General features: G+C 48.3%; 1 protein-coding gene across 1 annotated transcript in view; it reads left to right on the forward strand.

The window, feature by feature from the left end:
* The first annotated feature begins 11,877 nt into the window (after positions 1–11,877).
* Positions 11,878–25,557, forward strand: part of GABBR1 (gamma-aminobutyric acid type B receptor subunit 1) — a 90,639-nt gene continuing 76,959 nt past the window's right edge. The window contains exon 1 of the mRNA XM_078618711.1: positions 11,878–12,605. Coding sequence (XP_078474837.1) covers positions 12,303–12,605 — 303 coding nt within the window. The 5' untranslated portion in view covers positions 11,878–12,302. The remainder of the gene's footprint in view (positions 12,606–25,557) is intronic.

A 25,557-nucleotide genomic window follows, 5' to 3' on the forward strand; every position in this document is an offset into this window, starting at 1 on the left:
GTTCACAGCCAACATCCGTGGCGAATATCGAAACTGGTTTCGGGGCCACCCCTAGATCGACTCAACCTTGTGAACGAGTTTCCTACCCGCGGCACGTGGCCAACATCGGCACTCCTGCCTTGGCAGAACGCCCGCCAGCCTTCGTAGGCTGCTGCTGCTGCTGCTGCTCGCTAACGGCACTTGCCCCTAATAGCCTGCGTGGGCTACACGGGGGACCTTTGTTAACGCGCGCGCGCGCGCGCGTGGTGCCGTTGGACTTCATACGAGCGGCGCGGCTTAATTGATAATGATGGATCCGCGTTTGACAAGAGGCAGTTGGGGTCAGTCCTCCCCTCGAGCCGCTGATTTGAAATTCCGAACACGTCCGCCTGCAGCATCGCGTCTTCACGAAACGCCGCACGGGACTCGGCGAAACGAACGCTCTGCACGTCCTCACCTCTCCCCGGCACTCACGGATAGGTGAGAGAGACGGGGTGGGGTGTGGGGGGCAGAGTCCTCACCACAAAGACAAAGATGCCCCCGTGTGGCCTGGCATGGACTGTTTGGGGCAAGTGCTGTCCGCGTGTAGAGCCTACGAAGGCTGCCACTGTGGTACACGTGGGTGGACAGCGCCACTCCCGGCCGCCTTTGTCTCCCCAGTGGCGATGTTTTCTCACCTCACCACGGGGAGTCACTTGAGGCTGAGTTGACCTCGGGCGAAGCCCATTGACCGGCTCGGATAATCCCTCGCTGGTGTTGATGGGGGGTCGTGAATGGGAATCGACTCAGCGCACGCCACACTACAGCAACCACTAAGTGGCCGTGGTGCTTGTGCCAAGCTAGGTGCACACAGACACACGTCAGTCGCTTGCAGAGGGCCCTCTGATTTGAAAGCTCATTTACAAAGAAAATGCAAAAATGTGGTGATGCTGCTGTTGGGTTGGTGGTGGTGCACAAGCAAAGTGACACACCTCAAATATGACGTCATAAAGCTCTGCCCCCCCCCCCCAAAAAAAATAACATGCCTCAAATCGCTCTAAGCTAGTGTCATTGTAGTGCGTATTTAATGTGCCGCTGCACTCTGATGTTGTAGGAGAAAACATTTATTAAAACGTCTATTTAATTAAGTAGAACGTGTTGTCTATATTTATTTAAAGTCGCGCATTTCGATGTGACGTCACATTTCTCAACCCCCCTCGTCACACATCGTTACAATTGTCTGACCCCCCCCCCCACTAGGTGCGTGACGTCATTTATGGACGGCCCCTAAACTATAACAACCTCCAGGGCCCCCCCCCACCCCCGATCGAACTTAATCCGGTCCTACACTTTGCCCATGAGCCGCCAATTTGTCGTCCATAAATTTTGAGGTGACGTGAGGTGATGACGTCTCTCTCTGTGTGTGTGGGGGTCTGGGGAGCGGTGGTGCAGCGGTTAGCGCGCTGCTCGACTAAACCCCCCCCTCCACCGCCCCCCGGGTTCAGTGACGATTATTTGAACCGTCCCCCCTAGGTCGACTCGGCCTCAAAACGAGTACCCGGTGTGGTGTGTGTGTAGTTAAACGTTGCCACTGGGGAGACAAAGGCGGCCGGGCGCTGTACCCGGCCCCCCATTCCACCTCGTGTGTGCCGTGTTGGACTTCGTAGATGTTATTCGCTAGCAGCAACTTGCCCCAAACAAATTGTTGAGGATATACGAAGGCGATCTTTGTCGTCGTAATTTAATTTGCACGTCTGCATCTCACCACCCACCCACCCACTCTCGGTCTCTCTGTTTTAGCAGCAAACACAAAATGGATGCTGTAAGGAATAATGAGGCAACGTCGGAAATGGAGACACGAGGGTGGTTTTGGGGTTTATTTGTGTTTGTTCGTGAGGAGAAATGTCGTCGTGAAGATTTTTTTTACCCCCCTCACGAACCTGGTCATGTTGTCATTGTGACGTTACCGAGAATTGTTTACCCGCCAAAAATGTTTCCCCCTCATGAACACTAAAAGTGCTCGCCGCATATGCATTTGCTACAGGGTGTCACGTTGTTGTTGTTATTATTATATTCTTTGGTTCTTTCGGTAAAGTCACGTAGAAGGGAAATAATAAAATAATAGAAATCAAACATAATAAGATAAAATTCTCACGACATTTCGATTGCAACACAAGCAATCATCATTTATTATTTTTCGATTTAAAGCTTTCGTGACTGCATGGATTCATATGCTTAGTTATTTCGGTAAAGTCACGTAGAAGGGAAATAATAAAATAATTAAAATAAAACATATTACAATTCTCACGACGTTTCGATTGCAACACAAGCAATCATCACTTAATATTTTTCGATTTAAAGCTTTCGTGACTGCATGGATTCATATGCTTGGTTCTTTCGGTAAAGTCACGTAGAAGGGAAATAATAAAATAATACAATTAAACATAATAAGATAAAATTCTTACGACGTTTCGGCTGCTTGCGTTGTGGCCCAAACGTCGTGAGAATTTTAGTTTATGTTTTATTTTTATTTTTTTATTATTTCCCTTCTACGTGATTTTACCGAAAGAACCAAGCTTATGGATCATTTATTTTGTTTAATTTTTATTATTTCAAACGTATCAGTCGAGTTCCATTGATCCCCGTGGAAAGTTACGTGTTAATGTTATTAATTCCCGTCGCATTTAAATATCAGCACAGTGCCTTTGCACCATAACTATTATTGTGTTACCATCATCAATCATCAATATTCAATCCACTGCGGGATTAAGGCTTTCCCAAGGCCCTCCCATCTCCTCTGATATGTACCGAACATTTTCAGTTTAACACTTAGGCCTTAGCGACCGCACACATTTTTATCAACATTTTCTCGTACGACTTCATCTGCACGAATCATTATTCAGCGCCGTATCTTTGTTTTGTTTTCTGAATGAGGAATCTTAATGCAGTCGCACAAGGTCACCGCTATCGTGTTTGGCGCAGCCGTTTAAATGTTCTTAAGACTTAACGCCTGTTAAGGTGAGCTGGAGGAGAGGGTGTGTGGTTGATGATTTATTTAAGAGCTCTATAATTTGCATAATATATGCTTTAATGAGGCGTTAGGCCTACACAAGCAAAGGCTCAGGGCCCCAAACAGTTGAAGGGAACCCTCTGATTAATTCGATAAAAATAACAGAGATGCAGCAAATATCATCTCGAATTTATATCCCCATAAAAAAAAATGTTTTTATTAAAATCCCAATAAAAAAAAAATCCCAATCGCCATTGGCGTGCTAAGGAATCTTAATTTTCCCATCTCTGTGTGTTGTCTACGGCCTCTCCTCATCTCTCCCGCGTGAACAATATGTCTCTTGTTCACGTCTCGCTCGGCTCGCTACATTTCCCTTTCATCTTTATCTATCTATCTCTTTCTCTCTCTCTCGTCTCATCTCCCATCTACGATTATGGCCAGTGCCCCCAAAGACCCAGCCCCACAGTATAGGGGGCCGTCCATAAATGACGTCACGCGATTTTGGACAATTTTTGACCCCCCCCGCTCGTCACACGGCGTCACAAAAAGCCAGACCCCCTCAAATATGACGTCACAAAGCTCTGCCCCCCCCCCCCCCCCAAAAAAAAATAAAACATGCTTCAAATCACTTTAAACTATTGTCATTGTAGTGCGTATTTAATGTGGCGCTGCACTCTGATGTTGTAGGAGACAACATTTATTAAAACGTCCATTTAATTAAGTAGAACGTGTTGTCTATATTTATTAAAAATTGCGCATTTTTATGTGACGTCACATTTCTCAACCCCCTCCCCCCCTTGTCACACATCGTCACAAATGTCCGACCCCCCGCTAGGTGCGTGACGTCATTTATGGACGGCCCCATAGCCCGTATCAGACTGTTGGGGCAAATGCTATTAGCGATTAGCCACCTATGAAGTCCGGCACTGTGGCTGGTACACGATGGGGTTGGTGTGGACAGATTGGGGGGACGGGGACCCCCCCAAATATTTGATTTGTCTTGCACGGTGCTTCAAAAAAAATTTAACACTGACATGGCACGATCGTAATACCGCTGTGACATAACAAATGCAATAGTAGTAGGTTTTTACCCTTTACACTGGTACAAAACTGACACCTTTATACAAGGCATCATGTTTGCAATAACCACAACACAAGCAGTCAAAATGCAAACAAAAAGAAACAACTCTGATAATGATAATGATATGCACTGTCCTTGAAGTTGATTGGTCCACACCCGAGACAGCTTTTCTTAGAGCCTAGTCTCACATTGGTGTTGGACCAGAAGACGCCACAAGACGTACAACTCAAAAACAGCGCACTATCAGAGTATTGAGAGCTCGGGGTAAGCATTTACACTATGAGACATCTCCTTTACCAGTGGCAAAATATAGTAGTAGGTTTTTACCCTATAAACTGGTACAAAACGCGTGCCTGGAATCTTCTCCAGATGATCTCCAGAGGGCCCAAGTGGAGCCTCATTTCTCGCGGTGTTGTTTCAAATTCTCAGCAGCGTTAACAAACAAACCAACAAAATGTAAGCAACCCCCTGTACATCGCGTCTCCTCTTGCCGAATCGCGGCTTTACACGGCGGTTTTAATTTTTGTGTTACACTGTTGTAGGACATGGTGGTTATCATCAAGGGGGCAGCGCTCCCAAATTCGTAGCTTTGGCCACCAGTGGGAAGATATTGGGGGGGGGGGCAAGTCAGCACCCCCTGCCTGCCCCCCCACGTTCGTTATGGTGGCCGGGCAAGCCAGCAAACCCCTCCATTGTTTCGAATTAAAGCTTTCGTGACTGCAGGGATTTATCTTCTTGGTTCTTTCGGTAAAGTCGTCACGTAGAAGGGAAGTAATAAAATAATAAAAATTAAACATAATAAAATAATTCTCACGACGTTTCGGCCACAACGCAAGCATCCGTCCTCAGGTGAAGACCAGGGCTGTCATTCAGACGCTGTCTCCCCGACAGACCTGGTCGCCTCGACAGACCTGGTCTTCACCTGAGGACGGCTACTTGCGTTGTGGCCGAAACGTCGTGAGAATTATTTTATCATGTTTTATTCTTATTATTTTATTACTTCCCTTCTACGTGACTTTACCGAAAGAACCAAGAAAACCCCTCCATTGTTTTTCATTTAATTTCATTGTGATCTCTCTCCACCCCCAGCCACCCCCATCCTCGAAATGTCACGGCCGACTGCTGGACAATAATCCTGCCACAAAGTCTGCGGTAGCCATGGCGACGATGGTCACACAGCCTCATCTACAAAGACTTTGGCAGCAGCAGCAGCAGCGGCGGCCGCGGCTTCCCGTGGCATAGCCCCGCGTGGCACCCACACACACAGGCAGCAGCAGCAGCGCCTCCTCCTCCTCCGCCTCCTCCTACTCAAATGTTAATGTATGCGCGGCGGCGTGCGTGCTCGCGCGCGCGAGCGTGTGTGTGATGCGCGCGTGTGTGTGTGGAGAGTGTGTGTGTGGAGTGTGTGAGTGTGGAGTGTGTGTGTGTGGAGTGTGTGTGTGTGGAGTGTGTGTGCGTGTGTGGAGTGTGTGTGTGAGCGTGTGTGTGTGTGAGCGTGTGTGTGTGTGTGTGAGCGTGTGTGTGTGTGGAGTGTGTGTGTGGAGTGTGTGTGTGAGCGTGTGTGTGTGTGAGCGTGTGTGTGTGTGGAGAGTGTGTGTGGATAATGAGTGCGTGTGTGAGCGTGTGTGTGGATGATGTGTGTGTGCGAGCGTGTGTGTGGATGATGCGTGTGTGTGAGCGTATGTGGATAATGCGTGTGTGTGTGGATGATGCGTGTGTGAGTGTGTGGATAATGTGTGTGAGTGTGTGGATAATGCGTGTGTGAGCGTGTGGATTGTGTGCGCGTGTGGATTGTGTGAGTGTGGATAATGTGTGTGTGTGGATGATGCGTGTGTGTGTGTGTGTTAGCGTGTAGATGACGCGTGTGTGTGTGCAATGTGTGAGTGTGAAAAAATGTGTGCGTACAATGTGCGTGTAGGTATAATAGTGTGTGTGTGAGAGCGTGTGTGCATTGTGTGAGTGTGCAGTGTGAGTGTTTATATAATGTCTGTGTACAATGTACACGTGTGTATAATTGTGCGTGTGAGAGCGTGTAAGTGTGTGTGTGCAATGTGTGAGTGTGCAGTGTGAGTGTTTATATAATGTGTGTGTACAATGTGTGTGTGTATAATTGTGCGTGTGAGAGCGTGTAAGTGTGTGTGTGTGCAATCTGGTTGCGATAGTGTCGCGGTTAGCACGCTTGCCTACGAACCCGGCGACCCGAGTCTCTTATTCCCGCTCACGATCAACAACAGTGATGATTTTCTGAACCGGTCCTGGGCCTCCCCTAGGTCGACTCAGCCTCAAATGATTTCCTTGGTGCGGTGTGTAAACATCTCCACTGGGGAGACAAAGGCGGTTGGCCATGGTGCTTGCCACCCCACCCCCTCGTGTGCCGTGCCGGCCTTCATAGGTGCTCGCTAACAGCACTTGTCCCAACAGTCTGTTAAGGCTATATGGGGGTTCTTTGTTTTGTATTGTGGGGTATTTGCAGAGAGATCAGAAATCGCATTTTGGGGCGAAGCCCTGGGTGTGCACTGTGTGTGGGAAGCGATGGGGAGCGGTGGCGCAGCGGTTAGCGCGCTGCGTTACGAGCCCGGCGACCCGAGTTCCATCCCCGCTCTCGGCCAACAACACCAGTGACGATTATCTGAACCAATCCTGGGCCTCCCGTGGGTCGACTCAGCCTCAAATGAGTACCTGGTGCGGTGAGAACACAACGCCACCGGGGAGACAAAGGCGGTCGGGCATGGTGGCTGGCCACACTACCCCCCTCGTGTGCCATGTCAGCTCTTAATAGGTGCTCGCTAACAGCACTTGCCCCAACAGTCTGTTGGACGCTATACTGGGGATCTTTGTTGAATTGCGTGCTAGAGTTTGCATGTATTTTGCGTTGCGTTTTGAAATGAACGCTTGTTATCCGTGTGACCTACGGTCGCGGGCGATAAACTCCCCCCTCTGTGCGTACAACATTCTACAGCGTGTGCATTCATAAATGTGCACTCATATGTGTCAGGGTCTGCGAACGTACATGCGTGCATCCGTAACTATAGAGGGATGGATGTATGTTGAACTTCTTTCGAACAGTACATAGCCGACTGTGCTAATTGGAGGTGCGGGGGGGGTGGGGAGGGTAAGCACAACAAACTAAAGACAAAAGGAGTTCTAAAGAAATTAGTTTTCAATCTAGGTGATTTAAAAGTCCATAGCTCCAGTGGCTTCCTCGTATCGGAAGGAAGAGCATTTCAGATGGCCGCCAAAGCACAACTTTACAAGTGTGCGTCCGTAACTATAGCGGGATTCTGCAATGGGGTTGCGTACGTTGGGCTTGCAATCCAGAATCTTTATTTCGTGCAGAAATCTGCTGGAGCGATGAAGCTCGTTCTTGCAGATGTCCATATTATCCGGTGAACATGTTGATGCTGCTGCTGCGTTGGCAGTGGCGTACTAGCGGAGAAATACGTATAACCCGTAAAAACTAAGTTTTTCACTATAAATCCTTTATATGCGTGGCGGCTAGAGTCCTCTCGTCCTCTGGCTTGAGATGGCTGCCACCTATGCGTCAGATGATTGCCTGCCACCATTAAGCAATTGGTAATTCAATATAATATTTTTGTCCTAAAAAGTGTAAAATTTAGGATAACATTTTTCACGAACATTAATTGTCACGCACAACGAGTCTGTGTGCAAAATGTCAGCTCGATTAGATCACGGGAAGTGGGTTAAAAAACGACCGAAATATTTGCACGGTCCTAAGCGCGCAAGCGAACTTAATATAAAGGATTTTTAAAAAAACCAGCTCAACACGTTCATCTCTCTGGACTCTCTCTCTGTGTGTGCCGTGACGAAGGCCCATCGGCCGAAACGTCGCCTCTCGCACGCGTATATCCTTTTTAAGATCGTGCGGTATCATTGACGAACGTATCGTTGTGTTCTTTTTTTTTTGTGCAATCCAGCAGAGGTCGTCCCTCCCAATCTCCCTGGCCTCCATCCACCACGGATGGGTACACGGGTCACGCTCCCTCGTCCAAAAGCGTTCGGTCAGCGTGGAGAAGTAGGCCAAATGCCTTCTTAGAGGGGCTCTACTCGAGGGCTCACTCCAATGGAGGAGTGATTTCCCGCCAGCATTGGCATGATTTAGCGTTTGCAGTGCTGCGCGTTTACATGACCTACGTTGAGAAATACTATCTGGCTGGCATCTCAATCATTAAAACCCAAAAACAATTCGTAACAAATCCACTGTTATGCCTTCCAATTCCACCAACACAGCAAACAGTATGCGTTGTATTTATGCCGCTAAAAAGTACACGTTATCTTCTTGGTTCTTTCGGTAAAGTCACGTAGAATGGAAATATTATATTATCTCCATTGTACGTGACTTTACCGAAAGAACCAAGAAGATGAATCCCTGCAGTCACGAAAGCTTTAAATCGAAATATTATTTCCATTCTACGTGACTTTACCGAAAGAACCAAGAAGATGAATCCCTGCAGTCACGAAAGCTTTAAATCGAAATATAATTTCCATTCTACGTGACTTTACCGAAATAACCAAGAAGATGAATCCCCGCAGTCACGAAAGCTTTAAATCGAAATATTATTTCCATTCTACGTGACTTTACCGAAAGAACCAAGAAGATGAATCCCTGCAGTCACGAAAGCTTTAAATCGAAATATTATTTCCATTCTACGTGACTTTACCGAAAGAACCAAGAAGATGAATCCCTGAAGTCACGAAAGCTTTAAATCGAAATATTATTTCCATTCTACGTGACTTTACCGAAAGAACCAAGAAGATGAATCCCCGCAGTCACGAAAGCTTTAAATCGAAATATTATTTCAATTCTACGTGACTTTACCGAAAGAACCAAGAAGATGAATCCCCGCAGTCACGAAAGCTTTTAATCGAAATATTATTTCCATTCTACGTGACTTTACCGAAAGAACCAAGAAGATGAATCCCTGCAGTCACGAAAGCTTTAAATCGAAATATAATTTCCATTCTACGTGACTTTACCGAAATAACCAAGAAGATGAATCCCCGCAGTCACGAAAGCTTTAAATCGAAATATTATTTCCATTCTACGTGACTTTACCGAAAGAACCAAGAAGATGAATCCCTGCAGTCACGAAAGCTTTAAATCGAAATATTATTTCCATTCTACGTGACTTTACCGAAAGAACCAAGAAGATGAATCCCTGAAGTCACGAAAGCTTTAAATCGAAATATTATTTCCATTCTACGTGACTTTACCGAAAGAACCAAGAAGATGAATCCCCGCAGTCACGAAAGCTTTAAATCGAAATATTATTTCAATTCTACGTGACTTTACCGAAAGAACCAAGAAGATGAATCCCCGCAGTCACGAAAGCTTTAAATCGAAATATTATTTCCATTCTACGTGACTTTACCGAAAGAACCAAGAAGATGAATCCCTGCAGTCACGAAAGCTTTAAATCGAAATATGATTTCAATTCTACGTGACTTTACCGAAATAACCAAGAAGATGAATCCCCGCAGTCACGAAAGCTTTAAATCGAAATATGATTTCCATTCTACGTGACTTTACCGAAAGAACCAAGAAGATGAATCCCCTGCAGTCACGAAAGCTTTAAATCGAAATATTATTTCCATTCTACGTGACTTTACCGAAAGAACCAAGAAGATGAATCCCTGCAGTCACGAAAGCTTTAAATCGAAATATGATTTCAATTCTACGTGACTTTACCGAAATAACCAAGAAGATGAATCCCCGCAGTCACGAAAGCTTTAAATCGAAATATGATTTCCATTCTACGTGACTTTACCGAAAGAACCAAGAAGATGAATCCCCTGCAGTCACGAAAGCTTTAAATCGAAATATTATTTCCATTCTACGTGACTTTACCGAAAGAACCAAGAAGATGAATCCCTGCAGTCACGAAAGCTTTAAATCGAAATATTATTTCCATTCTACGTGACTTTACCGAAAGAACCAAGAAGATGAATCCCCCGCAGTCACGAAAGCTTTAAATCGAAATATTATTTCCATTCTACGTGACTTTACCGAAAGAACCAAGAAGATGAATCCCCGCAGTCACGAAAGCTTTAAATCGAAATATTATTTCCATTCTACGTGACTTTACCGAAAGAACCAAGAAGATGAATCCCCGCAGTCACGAAAGCTTTAAATCGAAATATTATTTCCATTCTACGTGACTTTACCGAAATAACCAAGAAGATGAATCCCTGCAGTCACGAAAGCTTTACATCGAAAGTACACGTTAATTAAGTATGGCACGTGCTTTGTCTTCATGCACTACACATGAACGCGTGTGCATGCCGCTGTTGCATGTCCCTGTGGTGTAGTGCTTCAACGTTCACTGTGAACTCCGAAGACCCGAGTTCAAGTCCTGATCACAGCGAGATAACGTCGGTGCAATGTCACAGCATGTCCTGGGCCTTCCCCGCCCCCCCCACCCCCCTAGGTCAACTCAGCCTTAGATTAGTCGTCCTGTGCCTCGCGCGATGTGTAAACATCGGCGGTGGAGAGACAAAGGCGGCACGGAGTGCTGCTTGTCACGCCACTTGTGACCTTAATAGGCGCTCGCTAACAGCGCTTCCCGCAACGGACTGCGAGGCTAAATTCTGGATAATTTTTGCCATTGCAATCAGGATTGCGCACACCTCCAACAATGTCATGGTACATCTTCTCGAGTGCGTTTTTGTTTAACAGTCTTCGTGTTATTTTTTATCCCTATGCAAAAAAGGAGAGATTTCCTATAGTAGTAGGTTTTTTACCCTTTCAACTGGTACAAAAACTGACACCTTTATACAAGGCATCGTGTTTGCAATAACCACAACACAAGCAGTCAAAATGCACCACTGTCTCTCACCCTGCACTATCATTATCATCATCAGAGTTGTTTCTTTTTGTTTGCATTTTGACTGCTTGTGTTGTGGTTATTGCAAACACGATGCCTTGTATAAAGGTGTCAGTTTTTGTACCAGTTGAAAGGGTAAAAACCTACTACTATATTTTGCCACCGGTAAAGGAGATGTCTCACAGTGATAGATCCTCTACTGTGTTCACGTTTAACTAGCCGGCCGAGTCTAAATTGTGGTGAGTAATCGCACGAACGAGTGAGTGCGCGTCCGTGCGTGCGTGGAGCGTACGTGAGAGAGATGGCGTGAGAAAGACCGCGGTGGGAGAAATACAGCAGTGAGAGAGACAGCGGAGAGAGAGACAGCGAGACAAAGACAGCATGGCAGAGACAGCAGAGAGAGATAGCATGGTAGAGACAGCAGTGACAGAGAGACCGCAGGGTGAGAGACCGTGGTGAGAGAAACAGCGGTGAGAGAGAAACAGCGGAGAGAGAGAGAGAGAGACAGCGAGACAAAGACAGCATGGCAGAGACAGCAGAGAGAGATAGCATGGTAGAGACAGCAGTGACAGAGAGACCGCAGGGTGAGAGACAGTGGTGAGAGAGACAGCGGTGAGAGAGAGAAACAGCGGTGAGAGAGTTTCCTCTCTCTCGCTGGCTTGCATCTTTGATATCGGCAGCACCGCCTACGCATTGGCGAAGACAACAAAAAAAACAACGCCACACCGGGGGCTTTGGCTGTGACGAGCGAGGACGGCAGGAATGATCTCTGATCCGTGTTTTCAGATTTTTCCAACCACCGCCGTCATTAGTCGGCGGTCGACCGAGTAATACGGGAACCTAGCGGGAGCCGTGTGGCGGCGACGGTGGATGGTGTTGGGGGTGGGGGGTGGGTGGGGGGTGTGTGGCGGAAGGGGGCTGCGACAGAGACTGAGCGGTTGAAACGCGAGATAGATAAAGGCGGCACGTAACGGGACAGTGATTCATCTGCAGAGGCGACGGCATCAGCAGCAGCAGCAGCATCGCTCGCTCGCTCCGCCGACGCCGCCGCACGAGAACGACGCTTCTCTCTCCCAGAGTCGCCACCGATCGGAGTCGTTGCGAGCGCAAAAACCATCAACGCGCGCGCACACGCACCGCTGCAGAAACACCCGCACAGACCGCGCGGGTGCGCGCGCGCGTGCGTGCGTGCGTGCCTGCATCGCGTTTGCCGTAATTATCCATCTCATCCTTGCGCCGTGGTTATTTTATTTATTTCAACGGTGCCGAGCCAACTTCGCGGCGCTTCCAAAAACAACGCCGTAATCCTTCGAGGGGTGGAGGGGGGGGGGGAAGCTGCTCCTGCTGCTGCTGCTACTGCTGGTGGTGCCGCTGGTGGTGCCGATCGAGACGGGTATCGGCGCAGCGAGCCATGGGGCTTTTTTGTGCCTGGCTATGTCGCCCTCTCCGTGGGTTCCGACGACCGCTGCTGCCATCGTCGTCGCAGTCCTCTCTGCTCCTTCTCACCGCTCTGCTGCTGCTGCTGTGCCCCCAACCTGCCCGGGCAGCTACAGGGAAGCGCGCCCTCTACATCGGAGGCCTCTTCCCCATGAGCGGCGGCTGGCCAGGAGGGCAGGCGTGCGACCCGGCAGCCCACATGGCCCTGGACGACGTCAACAAGCGTTCGGACATTCTCCCGGAGAATGAGCTGAAAATCATCCACACCAACAGCATGGTGAGTCCGTGCGCGCGTGTGCGTGTGCTGCGAAACGCGCCGCACTGCCAACCCGGCGACCCCGGTTCGATTCATGCTCACGGTCAACACCGGTGACGATTAATTATCTGAACCGGTCATGGACCTCCCCTAGGTCGACTCAGCCTCAAAATGATTACCTGGTGCGGTGTGTAAACATCGCCGCTCGGGGAGACAAAGGCGGCCGGGCGTGGTGCTGGCCTTGCTGATGATTTTTGAAAGGGATGAAGGTGGCACGTAGGTTCTGACAACTGCATTGCTGCTCTCCCACGAGATGAGGTCTCACCTAGTTCGATGGCAAGTAGGTGAGTGAGAGACGGTGAGCGAGTCGGTGAGCGTGACGGTGATTGAGTGACTAAATGATTAGGTGAGTTAGTGAGTGGCTTAAGTGAGTGGGTGGGTGAGACGGTGAGTGAGTGAGTGGGTGATTGAGAAGGTGCTCGCTAACAGCACTTGCCCAAACAGTCTGTTAAGGCTATACGGGGGGGGGGATCTCTGTCTTTGCGTGCGTGGCGTGCTTCGCTCACAAAACGACGCAACGATAAAATGATGAAAACATATATAAAAAAACACGCAGTATCTCATTTCGTGTGGTCGCTTTTGGCGTGTGCGCTCCACGTTAATTAAAGCGCCCGCCGCATTTATTGGGGCACCGCAAATGGTGAATAGGAACGGCGGGTTATTGATTGGCGTTCTCGCCGCCCGCGCGCGTGTGAGAGAGAGTTTGTTGAAATGCCTTATCTCGTTTTGCAGGAAAATCCGTCTTTAAAAAAAAAAGAAATTTTGGAAAATTTCCACCGCATTTTTTTTTGGGGGGGGGGGGGGGGGGGGTGGTGGAGGGGGGCTGGTGGGGGAGGCGGGGATCGATTTGTGAAATACATTGCTGATATGGGTAAAGGCGCAGCCCTGCCGTTACTCGCTATTGCCACCGCTGCCGCTCTACTCGAGCGAGCTTATGGAGAGCCCCCTCTAGGGGAAGGGTGTTTTGGCCTACTCTTCCACGCTGGCCAGACAAACTGTGAAGAGGTGGGGGTCACCCACACTTTTAGCCCACCGCGCATGGACCTGCCTGCCGATCAGCTGTCGCCGACCCATTTATTATACTGCTGCTGGGCAGACGGACAGACGGACGGATTTAAGAAACGTCCCCATCGTTTAACCTGCCACGCCAGGAGACGGAACCGGCAACCCCCGGATTTGTGCTGGCTTTATACCGCGGCAGTAACTGCATCGAAATTCACCGGTAATTCAAGCTCGTTTTTTGGGATTTGAACTTGCCCCGACGCAGTGGCACACAACGGCGAGGTTGCATACGCTGCTGTTATTGTTTGAGTCTTAACAACACGGGGACACCGCTTTGAATATTTCCTCTATGGTTGTATGTGTATGTACACCAGTGACTAATATCTCAACCGGTCCTGGGCCTCCCCTAGGTCGACTCAGCCTTAAAAAAGCATCGCCACTGGGGAGACAAAGGCGGTTGGGCGTGGTGCTGGCCACCCACCTCCTCGTGGGCCGTGTCGGCCTTCATTTGTGCACGCTAACAGCACTTGCCTCAAAAGTCTGTTAAGGCTATACGGGAGATCTTTGTCTTTATCGCTTGTATGTTTGGCACAGTAGGGGGGGGGGGCACAGCTGGTGCATCTGCCAATCATCTCTGTCATGGCCCCTGGGTCTGTCCCGTGACCACCTGCCAACAGCGACCCTTCGACACTTCACGTGGCCTCAAAGTGCACCTGGCCTGGCACAGGCTCCCGCGGTGACATCGGACGACGCTTAGTGACGAATGGCGGGTGTCGTTGTGCTTTCTTTCGCACCGTACGTTACCCCAACCGTGCTAACCCGGAGACGATTGCCCAGCGACGGCAGGGAAGGTGTGAACCCGGCGGCGTGCGAGCGCGAACCTGACGCGTCACCACCTTCATCGCCGACGTCGCCTTTGTAATCGAGAATTATAGAGCAGCGTGAGGTTTTGGGCTAAGGGGTCCCCCTCGTGTGTCGTTTGATTGAATGTGCTAAGGAACACTACAGCTCCAATTACGACACTGTTTTAACGCTGTCTCGTCCAATCGCGCTCGCGCATATCGTAGTGCGTGTACGTCCTCACAGAAAGGGTTTCCTTACCGAGATAAAGGGGCAATTTCTTGCCGCTTCGAGCTGCTGCTGCTGCTGCTGCTGGCGGAAGGGCCTGCGCTGGATAGGGGTGGGTTCCAGATAGCCAGCCCCTAAGAGGAGTGTATTTGGCCTACTCTTCTATGATGGCCAGATGTCCCTGGAACAGTTGGGAATTCCCCACGCGGTTATCATATTCAGTGGGCGCTGCTAGGAGATGTTACGCTGGTATATCCAGCGATGACGCTCGCACCTGTGTAAACTAAACTTTTTATTTTACAAAGTAAGGCCCACTAAGCTATACAGCTCTTGCTGAATTGACCTGGCTATATCACAAATGACAGCTTAACAAAGTAGCTTATCACGTGGACATTTATAGCAACGTGATGTTGTTTCTGAATGTGGTGGGGAAAACCGGAGGACCCAGAGAAAAATCCAGGCGTCGCCAGGGTCAGGATCGAACGCACGACCTCCTGTATACCGGGCGAGGGAGTTAACATCTCCTAGCAACCGCGGGTACCCTGTCCGCTCCACTCCTCCTGGGCGTTGCGCCGGGTGGCCTGGAGCGTTCCAAACGAAGCCGCCGTGTTAATTGGGGCCTCGGTAACAAAACAAAAGTTGCCTGTGCTTAAATCTAATTAGCGTCGGTAAACGACCGCTGATCAAGTGCTCGCGCACGGCGGGCGATGCGGGGCATTCTTCCGCGTCTCTCCCTCTCTCTCTCTCTTGCCGTGCGATTCGGGAGAGTAATTGACGTAGCCTCAGAGTATCCTTGGCGCAGGGGGGGGGAGGGGGGCGTCATCACTTGCTCGACGCTCGGCCGATTTGCGCGGACCCCGATGGTTGATGCGTGTCGGGCACAGGGATGGAGAGGATGCAGCCCTAATTATTGCTCGCTCCGTACCAGAGGTCGCAAACGGGTTTTGATTCCTTACCCGTACCCGTACCCGGCCGCACCAGGGTCGCAAACGGGTACCCGTATCCGGCCGTACCCGTACCCTACCCCCGTACCCGGCCGGGTACGGGTATCGGGTACCTGATTGCGACCTCTGGGATGCAGCCATGTTGCAGGCGCGGGTGGGTTGATTCTAGGAACTTGAATTGTGAGAAGAGACAAGACGTTGGGAAATGAGTGACAAACGGTGACTCACCAGTGACTCACGGTCTACCCGTACCCGGCCGCACCAGGGTCGCAAACGGGTACCCGTACCCGGCCTGGTACGGGTAGCCGGGTATCGGGTAGGGTACGGGTATCGGGTACCCGGTTGCGACCTCTGCTCCTTACCACTGCTGGCAAACGAGGACTCCGACTCCAGGCAGCTCTACGTAGCCCTCTCCTCCCTAGGGAACAGTTCAGGCCGCGCGAGCACCCACCCTTTACCCCACCACGCGCGCTGTAGGGAGACTCACTGCGGGTGAATACGTTTACGCCGCGGGGTGCACAGAGGCCATGGAGGAGGGGATGGGGAGGCGGGTGGCGGCGGGGGGGGGGGATTTAAGAAGCTTGCTCTGTTGATTCAACGGCCGCACCGGCAGGAGATGGAATTGAACCGGCGACCTCTGGATTGGTGTGCGCTGGCCTTTCCGCTGCTGACATTCGGGGATGCTCGGTGAATCCTGCAGGGAATTCTGTAAGGAATGTGTGCCATCGACTGTGTGTGGGGGGGGGGGAGTAGGCGTTTAAAGAGCCCGTGACGTCATTTGGGGGAGCAAGGGCCATGTGTGTGCCCGTGTCATAACTCAAAATGTTGAAGCTGCAATTTCCATTGGCCTCGTTTAATTTAATTTCGCGTGTCTAAAAAAAACGGTGGCCCTGCGGGCAGAAGCGCAGACACCTCGCGATGGGAAGGTTGCGGGTTCAAATCCTGGCTGTGGGGGGGGGGGGGGCTGACTCAACCCATCATCATGATGGGGTCGATAAAATTGGTACCACTTTTTGCGTTTAGTTTGTTGTCCTTCCCCTGCACACCTCTGATTTAGCATGGTTGGCTAAATCAAAGGTGCGGAAGAAAGGACTTGAACATACTTACAAACACAATTGTTGTTCGATAGATACTCGCCCTGCCAAAAGAATGTGGAATTTCCACCACTGGCTTTGCGGGGCTGCAAAATGGAGATGATGGACACCAATGCCTCATTGCCCGTTTGAGCCGCAGGAAATCATTTAACGTTTTTTTTCTTTTACGAATAAACGCATGGGCACCCTTGCAAAAGTTATAATTCATTTTGCAAGGTTCTCACCTGATTGCATTAAGGATACCCGATTTGAGTGTTTTTGGATATACGTTTGCCTATATGCGTACAAACAATTCACAGCTTTGCTGGCGTACGTAAAATAAAAATGACATCTAAACCGTTTAACAACAAAATAACCCCCCCCTGCCCCCCACTTATAAATGTGCAGACATTGTTGTGTTATTTTTTAGGATCTTACGAGAAAAAGCGAGGTATTTGCCATCGCAATTTGCTTAATCCCGACGTTCAGATAATCCTCGGGGGGATTTGAAGTAATCTGTGAGGTGCTAGGCATTTTTGGCAGTCCCCCCGGTTGAGTTAGGGCTCGCAGGAGAGTTACGTCACAATCTGGCTCCCTTTACCGGAGCCGGGCATTTCATTCCTGAGAACCCCCAGGCCAATCCACTGCAGTGGAGGTGTTTTTTTTCTCTTCGAGATTTTAAAATGCTTGATAATTGAAGCTAAGAGAAAAAAAAGAAAAAACATGTAGGCCGACCTCGATCCGTAAAAAATAATCTCGGAGACTCAGAGCACACACACGCACACACGCACACACACACGCACACACACACACGCACACACACACACGCACACACGCATGCACAAGTGCCCGCCCGCTCGCGCATTTGAAATATTTGTGATTGCCTCCTAGTGAGTGCATGGCAGGTGACTTAAAAAAAAGTAATTAGATTTTTATTTTTTTTTCCCTCTTCCCAATTTTATTCCATTTCTTCTCTCTGGGCATCGTGCCGCGAGATGATGTCACCGTTCTGAACTATCGCAGAGTCGCATGCGTCACCCCCGTGTGTTCTAGACCAGGACCCCCCCCCCCCCGTGGAAGAAGACATCACGGAATCACTACTGAGATCTAATCGAATTCATACAGAGAGGCGCCTTCACTCGAGGCGCTTGACGACGCAGCTTGCAGAACGGTGACACGGAATGGGATTACGTAGTTGACAGTAACAGCGATAGAGGGATCACGAAAGGGTGGGGGAGGAACGGGAAGCAGTGGAGGGGTTAGGGGAGGGAAGAGAAATGTGCAGTAGAGAAGAGGTGAGGCTTTAAAAGAGGAACGCAAGGAGTGTTAACCCTTTAACACGTAGGCTTTCGCGTCCAATATTATTCATAATAAAGGTTTTTGGGTTTAGATCGCGTTATTTATAAATGTGTCGTAACCCTCCACCACCCGACACGGCCAATCAGCAAAAAAGTGTCACGTTGACAAAAGACAAAATAGTTCACTGCTTTAGCCCACTGGTGTGTTGAAGCGTGAAACCAAAACATTTACAATTTTTGAGTACGACGTTTCGCTGGTAATTGCATCCAGCACCATCGGGCGATTCTGGCGAATTCTGGCGAATTGCCCGATGATGCTGGATGCAATTACCATGTTGCAGGCGCGGGTGGGTTGATTCTAGGAACTTGAATTGTGATAAGAGACAAGACGTTGGGAAATGAGTGACAAACGGTTATTCACCAGTGACTCACGGCCTACCCATACACGGCCGCACCAGGGTCGCAAACGGGTACCCGTACCCGTACCCGGCCAGGTACGGGTAGCCGAGTATCGGGTAGGGTACGGGTATCAGGTACCCGGTTGCGACCTCTGGTAGCTGTCGAACAAAGATGGTGGACACCGCATCGCGTGCTTTCAAATGCGCTTCTGCAGCCATCTGGAACGCTCTTGCTTCTGATATTTGGGAGCCACTTGGAGCTATGGATTTTTAAATCTTCTAGATTGAAACTCATTCCTTTACGATAGCTTTTTGTGTTTCGTTTGAATAATTCCACCCCCCCCCCACCTGCCCGCACCTATGATGAGCACGGTTAGCTACGTACGGTGCGAAAGAAGTTAAACATACAGTAAAACCTTGGATTGCGAGTAACTTTGTCTGCGAGTGTTTTTCAAGACGAGCAACATTTTTAAATAAAATTAATTTGATAAACGAGCGAGGTCTTGCAATACGAGTAGTACGTGTGTACGCTTTGTCTGCCGAGCGTCACGTGATCACAACTGATATACGAGTGCTTTGATATACGAGTGCTTTGATATACGAGTGCTTTGGATTACAAACACGTTTCCGGAACGAATTATGCTCGCAATCCAAGGTTTTACTGTACATACGAAGACACATCCGTACGAGGGAAGGGGGGCGTTTGTGGAAATAAAGAAGAAGAGGGGGACGGAGCACAGAGAAGGATGGAGAAGGATGGAGAAGATGGCAGCTAGGGAGCAACCGTTAAGGTGGAAGAGCATCACCAGGAGGAGACTGGTTACCAGTGGAAAGCCTGCATTCAATTTGAAATATTGACCTTTGATTTCAATTCTGGTATGGTTTGGCTTCATGTGGACTTATTTAAAAAAAAATCCATACACACAAAAAAAACAACAAACATATAGGGCGGTCACAATTTGGGGATGTCGTCTTGAATCGGGATTTTTTTTCATTCTTCTTCTATTGTAGCAGCCTCTAGTGGCTGCAGGGGTCACGTGAACCCATTACGTACGAGCTATACGAATCGAAAAATAATAATAACAACGCAAATATTAAATGCATGTAACCAAGAATGTGAGTAATTGATTTTAACGGCTTAATCGATGCATCTCGACACTGGCACCTTTAGCATCAGTACATTTTATATACTTTCGACACCAACGCGGAAATCCATTTCACGTCTTTCCTGCTGCATTTTTTTACCTTAAATTGTTTTGTCCCCAAAAATTAGCCGAGAGCAGGCTCAAAGGCCCCAAATACCCAAAGCATCAAGAGGCCAAGAACAAGCAGCACTGCCAAAGATGTAATAGATAATAAGAGTGTCCTACGTTTATATAAATGATGAAGCTAAAGTTATCAGCGTTTCAGAAAATAAGCATCATGAATTGTCTACGCTTGAGAATCCAGATTAAGCCTTTCCCGTTCCGATGACGTTTTTCGAGAAACAAAAAATGCATAAATTTAGCGGTGCCGATGCTCCCACAAAGCCATGCGGGAGGGCGTGTGGCACAGTTTGGCGCCAGCTATCGTAGAGTGTGGTCGTGTCGCTACAGTTCTCTGCGGTGAGTACAATGTCTTTCAAAAGAGCGGCACTATGCCTCTAGAAATAAAATGAGTGCTGAGCCGGTTGAACGTTCCGAGATTCAGCGGTGAACGAGACCCACCCTGCAACTTACAGACGTCTTGGAAGCAGGAAAGGGTTAACTGTGGGTGCCTAAAACCCAGATTAAAATCCAGCAGGCTCTCAAAGACTCCGGCTACAGCATCTCAGAAACGGGAGCAAGCTGCCTAATGCCACCGGGTCACCTAAATGTTCCATTTATTTTTAAGCCATTTTAAAAATATCCTATTCAGGCTGACACAACGTGCAAGTGGCCTTGCAAATGATGATCCCGCAGGATCTTAAATACCACAAATGACAGCAAATGCCACGCATTGGTAATCCCCTGCATAAATTTGTATAATTTATTTAAAACCTCGCCGCTCCACACTTGAACCAAATCTTGGATCCCATTATCAAATGACAGCGAATTACAAAGTAATGTCGCTTGCAGAATTGTAGATTACGAAACGATGAGAAGAAAATAAAATCGCCCTTCAATGAAATAAGAATTATTTTTGGACTAGCCGGCGTGGAGAGAGAAAGAGAAGGAAAAAAATATTCTTGAGGACGCAATTACACGTGGACTTCCTAATGCCGATCTTTGGTGGCTACACTGCACGTATTCTTGGTTTTTTTTCGGTAAAGTCACGTAGGTAAAACAATTTTTAAAATTTATAAAGTATTTTTATTTTACCTACGTGACTTTACCGAACAAACCCAAGAATATGAATCCTTGCAGTCACGCAAGCTTCAAATCTAGAATTACACTGCACGTGGCTCCCGGTAATCCAGCAGCAGCGAGGGTTGGTGGAACACACGTAGATGGGCCGTGAAACTACGTCGTCCAGTGGGCGTCGAGTAGGTGCCCGAACCCTGGCTGGCCAAGAGATGGTGTTGAACGTAGGCTTTCGCGACCAATATTACTCACCATTCTGGCGAACTGCCCGATGATGCTGGATGCAATTACCAGCGAAACGTCACAGTACTACAAAAAAATTGTAAATGTTTTGGTTTCACGCTTCAACACACCGGTGAGCTAAAGCAGTGAACTATTTGTCTTTTGTCAACTTGACACTTTTTTGCTGATTAGCCGTGTCGGGTGGTGGAGGGTTACGACACATTTATAAATAACGCGATCTTACCCAAAAACGTGTATTATGAATTATTATGAAGATGGTGTTACAACAAAGTGCAGACTAAAATCATCTGTTCCTTCTGCATGGGATATAGTGTTGCCTCCTTGCACCGGTGGATTTTTCTTCCGTGGTGCGCTGGTTTCCTCTCCGCAAGCTATGAACACTCATTAATTGGCTGAAAGCAAATAGAGGACTGCAGAACTTTGGCAATTGTTGACGCCAGCGCACCGCCTGACTGCCACCCAGCTTCACCTGCGCTTGCTCAACGATTGTGAGATGCCATTTGAATGACGACGCTACGTAACATTCTAAAACTATTATTATTCATGTGCACAGCTGCCTGGAATTAAGCCGGGTGCTCAGGTGAAATGTATGTATGTTGAACTTCTTTCGTACCGTACGTAGCCAACCGTCTTAATGGGAGGTGCGGGGGAAGGACAACAGGCTAAACACAAAAGCAGTTCTGAAGAAAACACATTGTCCTGCGGAGGGAGCTGGTAGGAAGGTTGGGTTGCTCGGTCAATGGCCAGGGTCAACGCGGCGTGGTGTATTCCGCAAATATGCCCGACTGTGAGGGCGGGCACAAGCCGGCGTGAGTAGGTTAAACGTTGAGTTTTATAAGGGCACCACGGGGTGACCATCCCCTCCCCACCCAGCCCTACCCCTCCCACCCCCCACCCAGCCCCTCCCCACCCTCCCCACCCAGCCCCTCCCCACCCTCCCCTCCCCACCCAGCCCCTCCCTCCCCACCCTCCCCTCCCTGCACGACGGACGGACGGACACAATAATCTCCTGTGGGTTGGTGTAACCAGGAGGTTCCTACCAGTATTAGTTTTCAATCTAGATGATTTCAAAGTGCATAGCTCCCAGCGTCTTCTTAATATCGGCAGGAAGAGCGTTCCAGACAGCTGCATTGATATCTCAACCCAGTCGCAAAAAAAACCCGTCACGTTCAATCGGGGTTCTTGCACGTAAGGCGGCTAACAGCTCTCGAAGCCGGACTCGGTGCGAGAGGGCACGGACATTGCTCGCAGCGCGCATCGGGAGGGCTCACGGCGATCCGTGAACCCGTGGAAATGTAATTCATTGGGAAAACGGACGTCCGTAAACATTGACGGCGCAAGGTCACCGCTAGCAGAGGGCCCCGTGGCAGGTGGACGCGATTGGTGAACCCCCCGGGGGTGGGGTGGGGGTGGGGGTGGTTTGGGGGCATCCGTCTCCTAGCGTGCACCCCGCTAGCAGAAACCGCGCGCGCGCTCCCCTGTTTGCTGGCCGTTAACTTTTCTTACACTGGTCAACACACTTTTTCTGGCATAAGGTATTCCAACGGTTTTAAAGTAATTTTGGGGTGCTGATTCCAAATCTGGCATCAGTTTTTGTCTATCACGTCAGGTTTTTGAGATATTATCAAATGTTGCATTTTCAATAAAAACTGCAAGAGAAAAATATTAAATAAATGTGGATATATTCTTAAAATGATATTATTAACACACTATCCTAAAAATACAGCACCATATTTTAACACTAAAGCAGTCACTGACTCGCAACAACTTGCAATCATAAGTGACAGAGTTAATTTCGGGTAAAATCAATGAAAATGGGGTATGCCGATAGCATAAAAATGAGATGTGATAGAGCAAATCTGAGATCAGATTTAGAATCAGCACCCTGAAATTAGTCTAAAACAGCTGCAAAAGTCCAGGCCAGAAAAAAAATGTGTTTTTTTTGTTGACCAGTGTTATCAACGTTTTAAAGAGGAGTTCCAGAATTGCATTTAGCAACGCGTGTAATTCGTTTCAAAGCAAACGCTCAGCCGCCCCAAAAAGAACGTTTTCACTCGCCGCCAATATGCTACCATTTGCTGTACAGCTCATACATAGCCCTGCGGGGTTTCACGAATCTCCGTTTGATCCACCAACCCTCGGCTGCCTTCCTTCCAAAAGCGGTGGAGCGTAGGCGTGCGGGTCCCTATTAGCGACGAAATTAAAACGTCTTCAGCTGTACGAGCACTGGCCTGAGAAACCCTGACTCTAGCAAGGGGGCCCAGGCGTAATTAGGGGCACCGCGGTGGTGAGATGTTAACTACCTCGCCTGGTATACAGGAGGTCGTGGGCTCGATCCCGACCCTGACGCCTGCGGCTGTATATTTGGAGTTTGCGTGTCTCTCTCTCATCATCATCATCATCACGGTGGCTAGGAGATGTTAACTACCTCGCCTGGTATACAGGAGGTCGTGGGCTCGATCCTGACCCTGACGCCTGCTGCTGTATATTTGGAGTTTGCGTGTCTCTCTCTCATCATCATCATCATCACGGTGGCTAGGAGATGTTAACTCCCTCGCCTGGTATACAGGAGGTCGTGGGTTCGATCCTGACCCTGACGCCTGCTGTATATTTGGAGTTTGCGTGTTTCTCTCTCATCATCATCATCATCACGGTGGCTAGGAGATGTTAACTACCTCGCCTGGTATACAGGAGGTCGTGGGTTCGATCCTGACCCTGACGCCTGCTGTATATTTGGAGTTTGCGTGTTTCTCTCTCATCATCATCATCATCACGGTGGCTAGGAGATGTTAACTACCTCGCCTGGTATACAGGAGGTCGTGGGCTCGATCCCGACCTTGGCGCCTGCTGCTGTATATTTGTAGTTGGCGGTGTCTCTCTCCCTGTGGTCGCGTGGATTTTTTTCTCCAGGTCCTCCGGTTTTTTCCCTCCACATTTATGAATTGGTATGCGTTCAGTGTATTTGGCTCCTACTGTGACTTTCCACGTGATGATAAAAGCCACGTCGCTTCTGAAAAAAGCAAAAACGCTCAGTGAGGCCCTTACCTGTAAAAAATATATTTCACGCGGGAACAAAGTATACGTGGGAATAAATGAATGGATGGGGCGTGGGAACATGTGGATAATACAGTGAATAGCCTCTTGTCCAAGGGTCCCTTACGTCTGGTGTGCCTGTTATTCACATGCCAAAATTGATGATAATAATAATTTCATTTTATATCGCGTCATTTATTGCTAATTGCATCCCACAACGCTGTACATGAATGATATATAAATGAGCTAAGAACAATCCAATTATTGCACGTGCTTTTTCGTGGACTAACATAACCCGTAACTGGCATCCCAGAAGCGCTAAATTCTTCCTATTATCCGAGCCTTTGTACAGATAAAAGTAGTGGCCTGGAAAATGCTGCGCTTACATTGCAATCATATGGTATAAAATAATAGTAATTTACAGGATTATTGCATCTTCTTGGTTCTTTCGGTAAAATCACGTAGAAGGGAAATAATAAAATAAAAAATAATAAAACATAAAACATAATAAAATAAAGTCACGTAAAAGGGAAATAATAAAATAATAACAAATAAAACATTATAAAATAATTATTTCATTATGTGTTACTTTTATTATTGTATTATTTCCCTTCTGCGCAACTTTACCGAAAGAACCAAGAAGATTAATCCCTGCAGTCACGAAAGAAGCTTTAAATCGAAATTTAGGATTATTGCAATCCACTGCTGGACGAAGGCCCCGTCCTCCTCCTTACGCCATGACAATCGTGAGGGTTTTTCAACCATACTTCACCACCCCGGTCAATGGGGGTTGGGAAGTCGTGGGGTGGGGCGGGGGGAAACCAGAACCGATTTCAGTTATCACTTGCCACTTGTGGCAGCCGAGGCCAGGAATTGAACTCGGGTAGCCGGATTCACAGCGCAGAACAACGCTAGCCACTGTGCCACTGCTCCACTATCATCAGAATTGATGGAAAGCCTCGCGTATAATCGTTAGTTATATCCACGGATGAGCAGAAATAAAAGGCACACACCGACACATAGAGCCGTCGTCCCCGACATTACCACGGCGAAGAGGAATTTACGCAGCTCGAGTCCTTTTAAGTTTGCTTTTTAAATCCTTTATATTAAGCTCACTTGCTTGCTTGCTTGCGCGCTTACGACCGTGCAAATCTTTCGGTCGTTTTTTTAACCCACTTCCCGTGATCCAATCGAGCTGACATTTTGCACACAGACTCGTTGTGCGTGACAATTTATTTTCGTGAAAATTTTTCCAAAATTTTCCACTTTTTACGAAAAAAAAAAATCATATTTAATTTAAAATACCAATGTGATAAAAATGAAACTCTTACTCAAGAAAAACAGAAATGAGTAATAAAATAAAACCGATGCCACGCATATAAAGGATTTATAGTGAAAAACTTTGTTTTTACGGGTTAATTTTTTTCATCCTCGGAACGTCGTCAACAGCAGACCTTGAAATCGTCGCAAAGGGGGAACAAATTAGGTGTGATACCGCACAGGCAGCGGCAAGAATTGCTAAAAGGTCCAACG

Source organism: Lampetra planeri, chromosome 59, assembly GCF_965212315.1.
Source record: "Lampetra planeri chromosome 59, kcLamPlan1.2.h2, whole genome shotgun sequence".
Taxonomy (NCBI): Eukaryota; Metazoa; Chordata; class Hyperoartia; order Petromyzontiformes; family Petromyzontidae; genus Lampetra; species Lampetra planeri.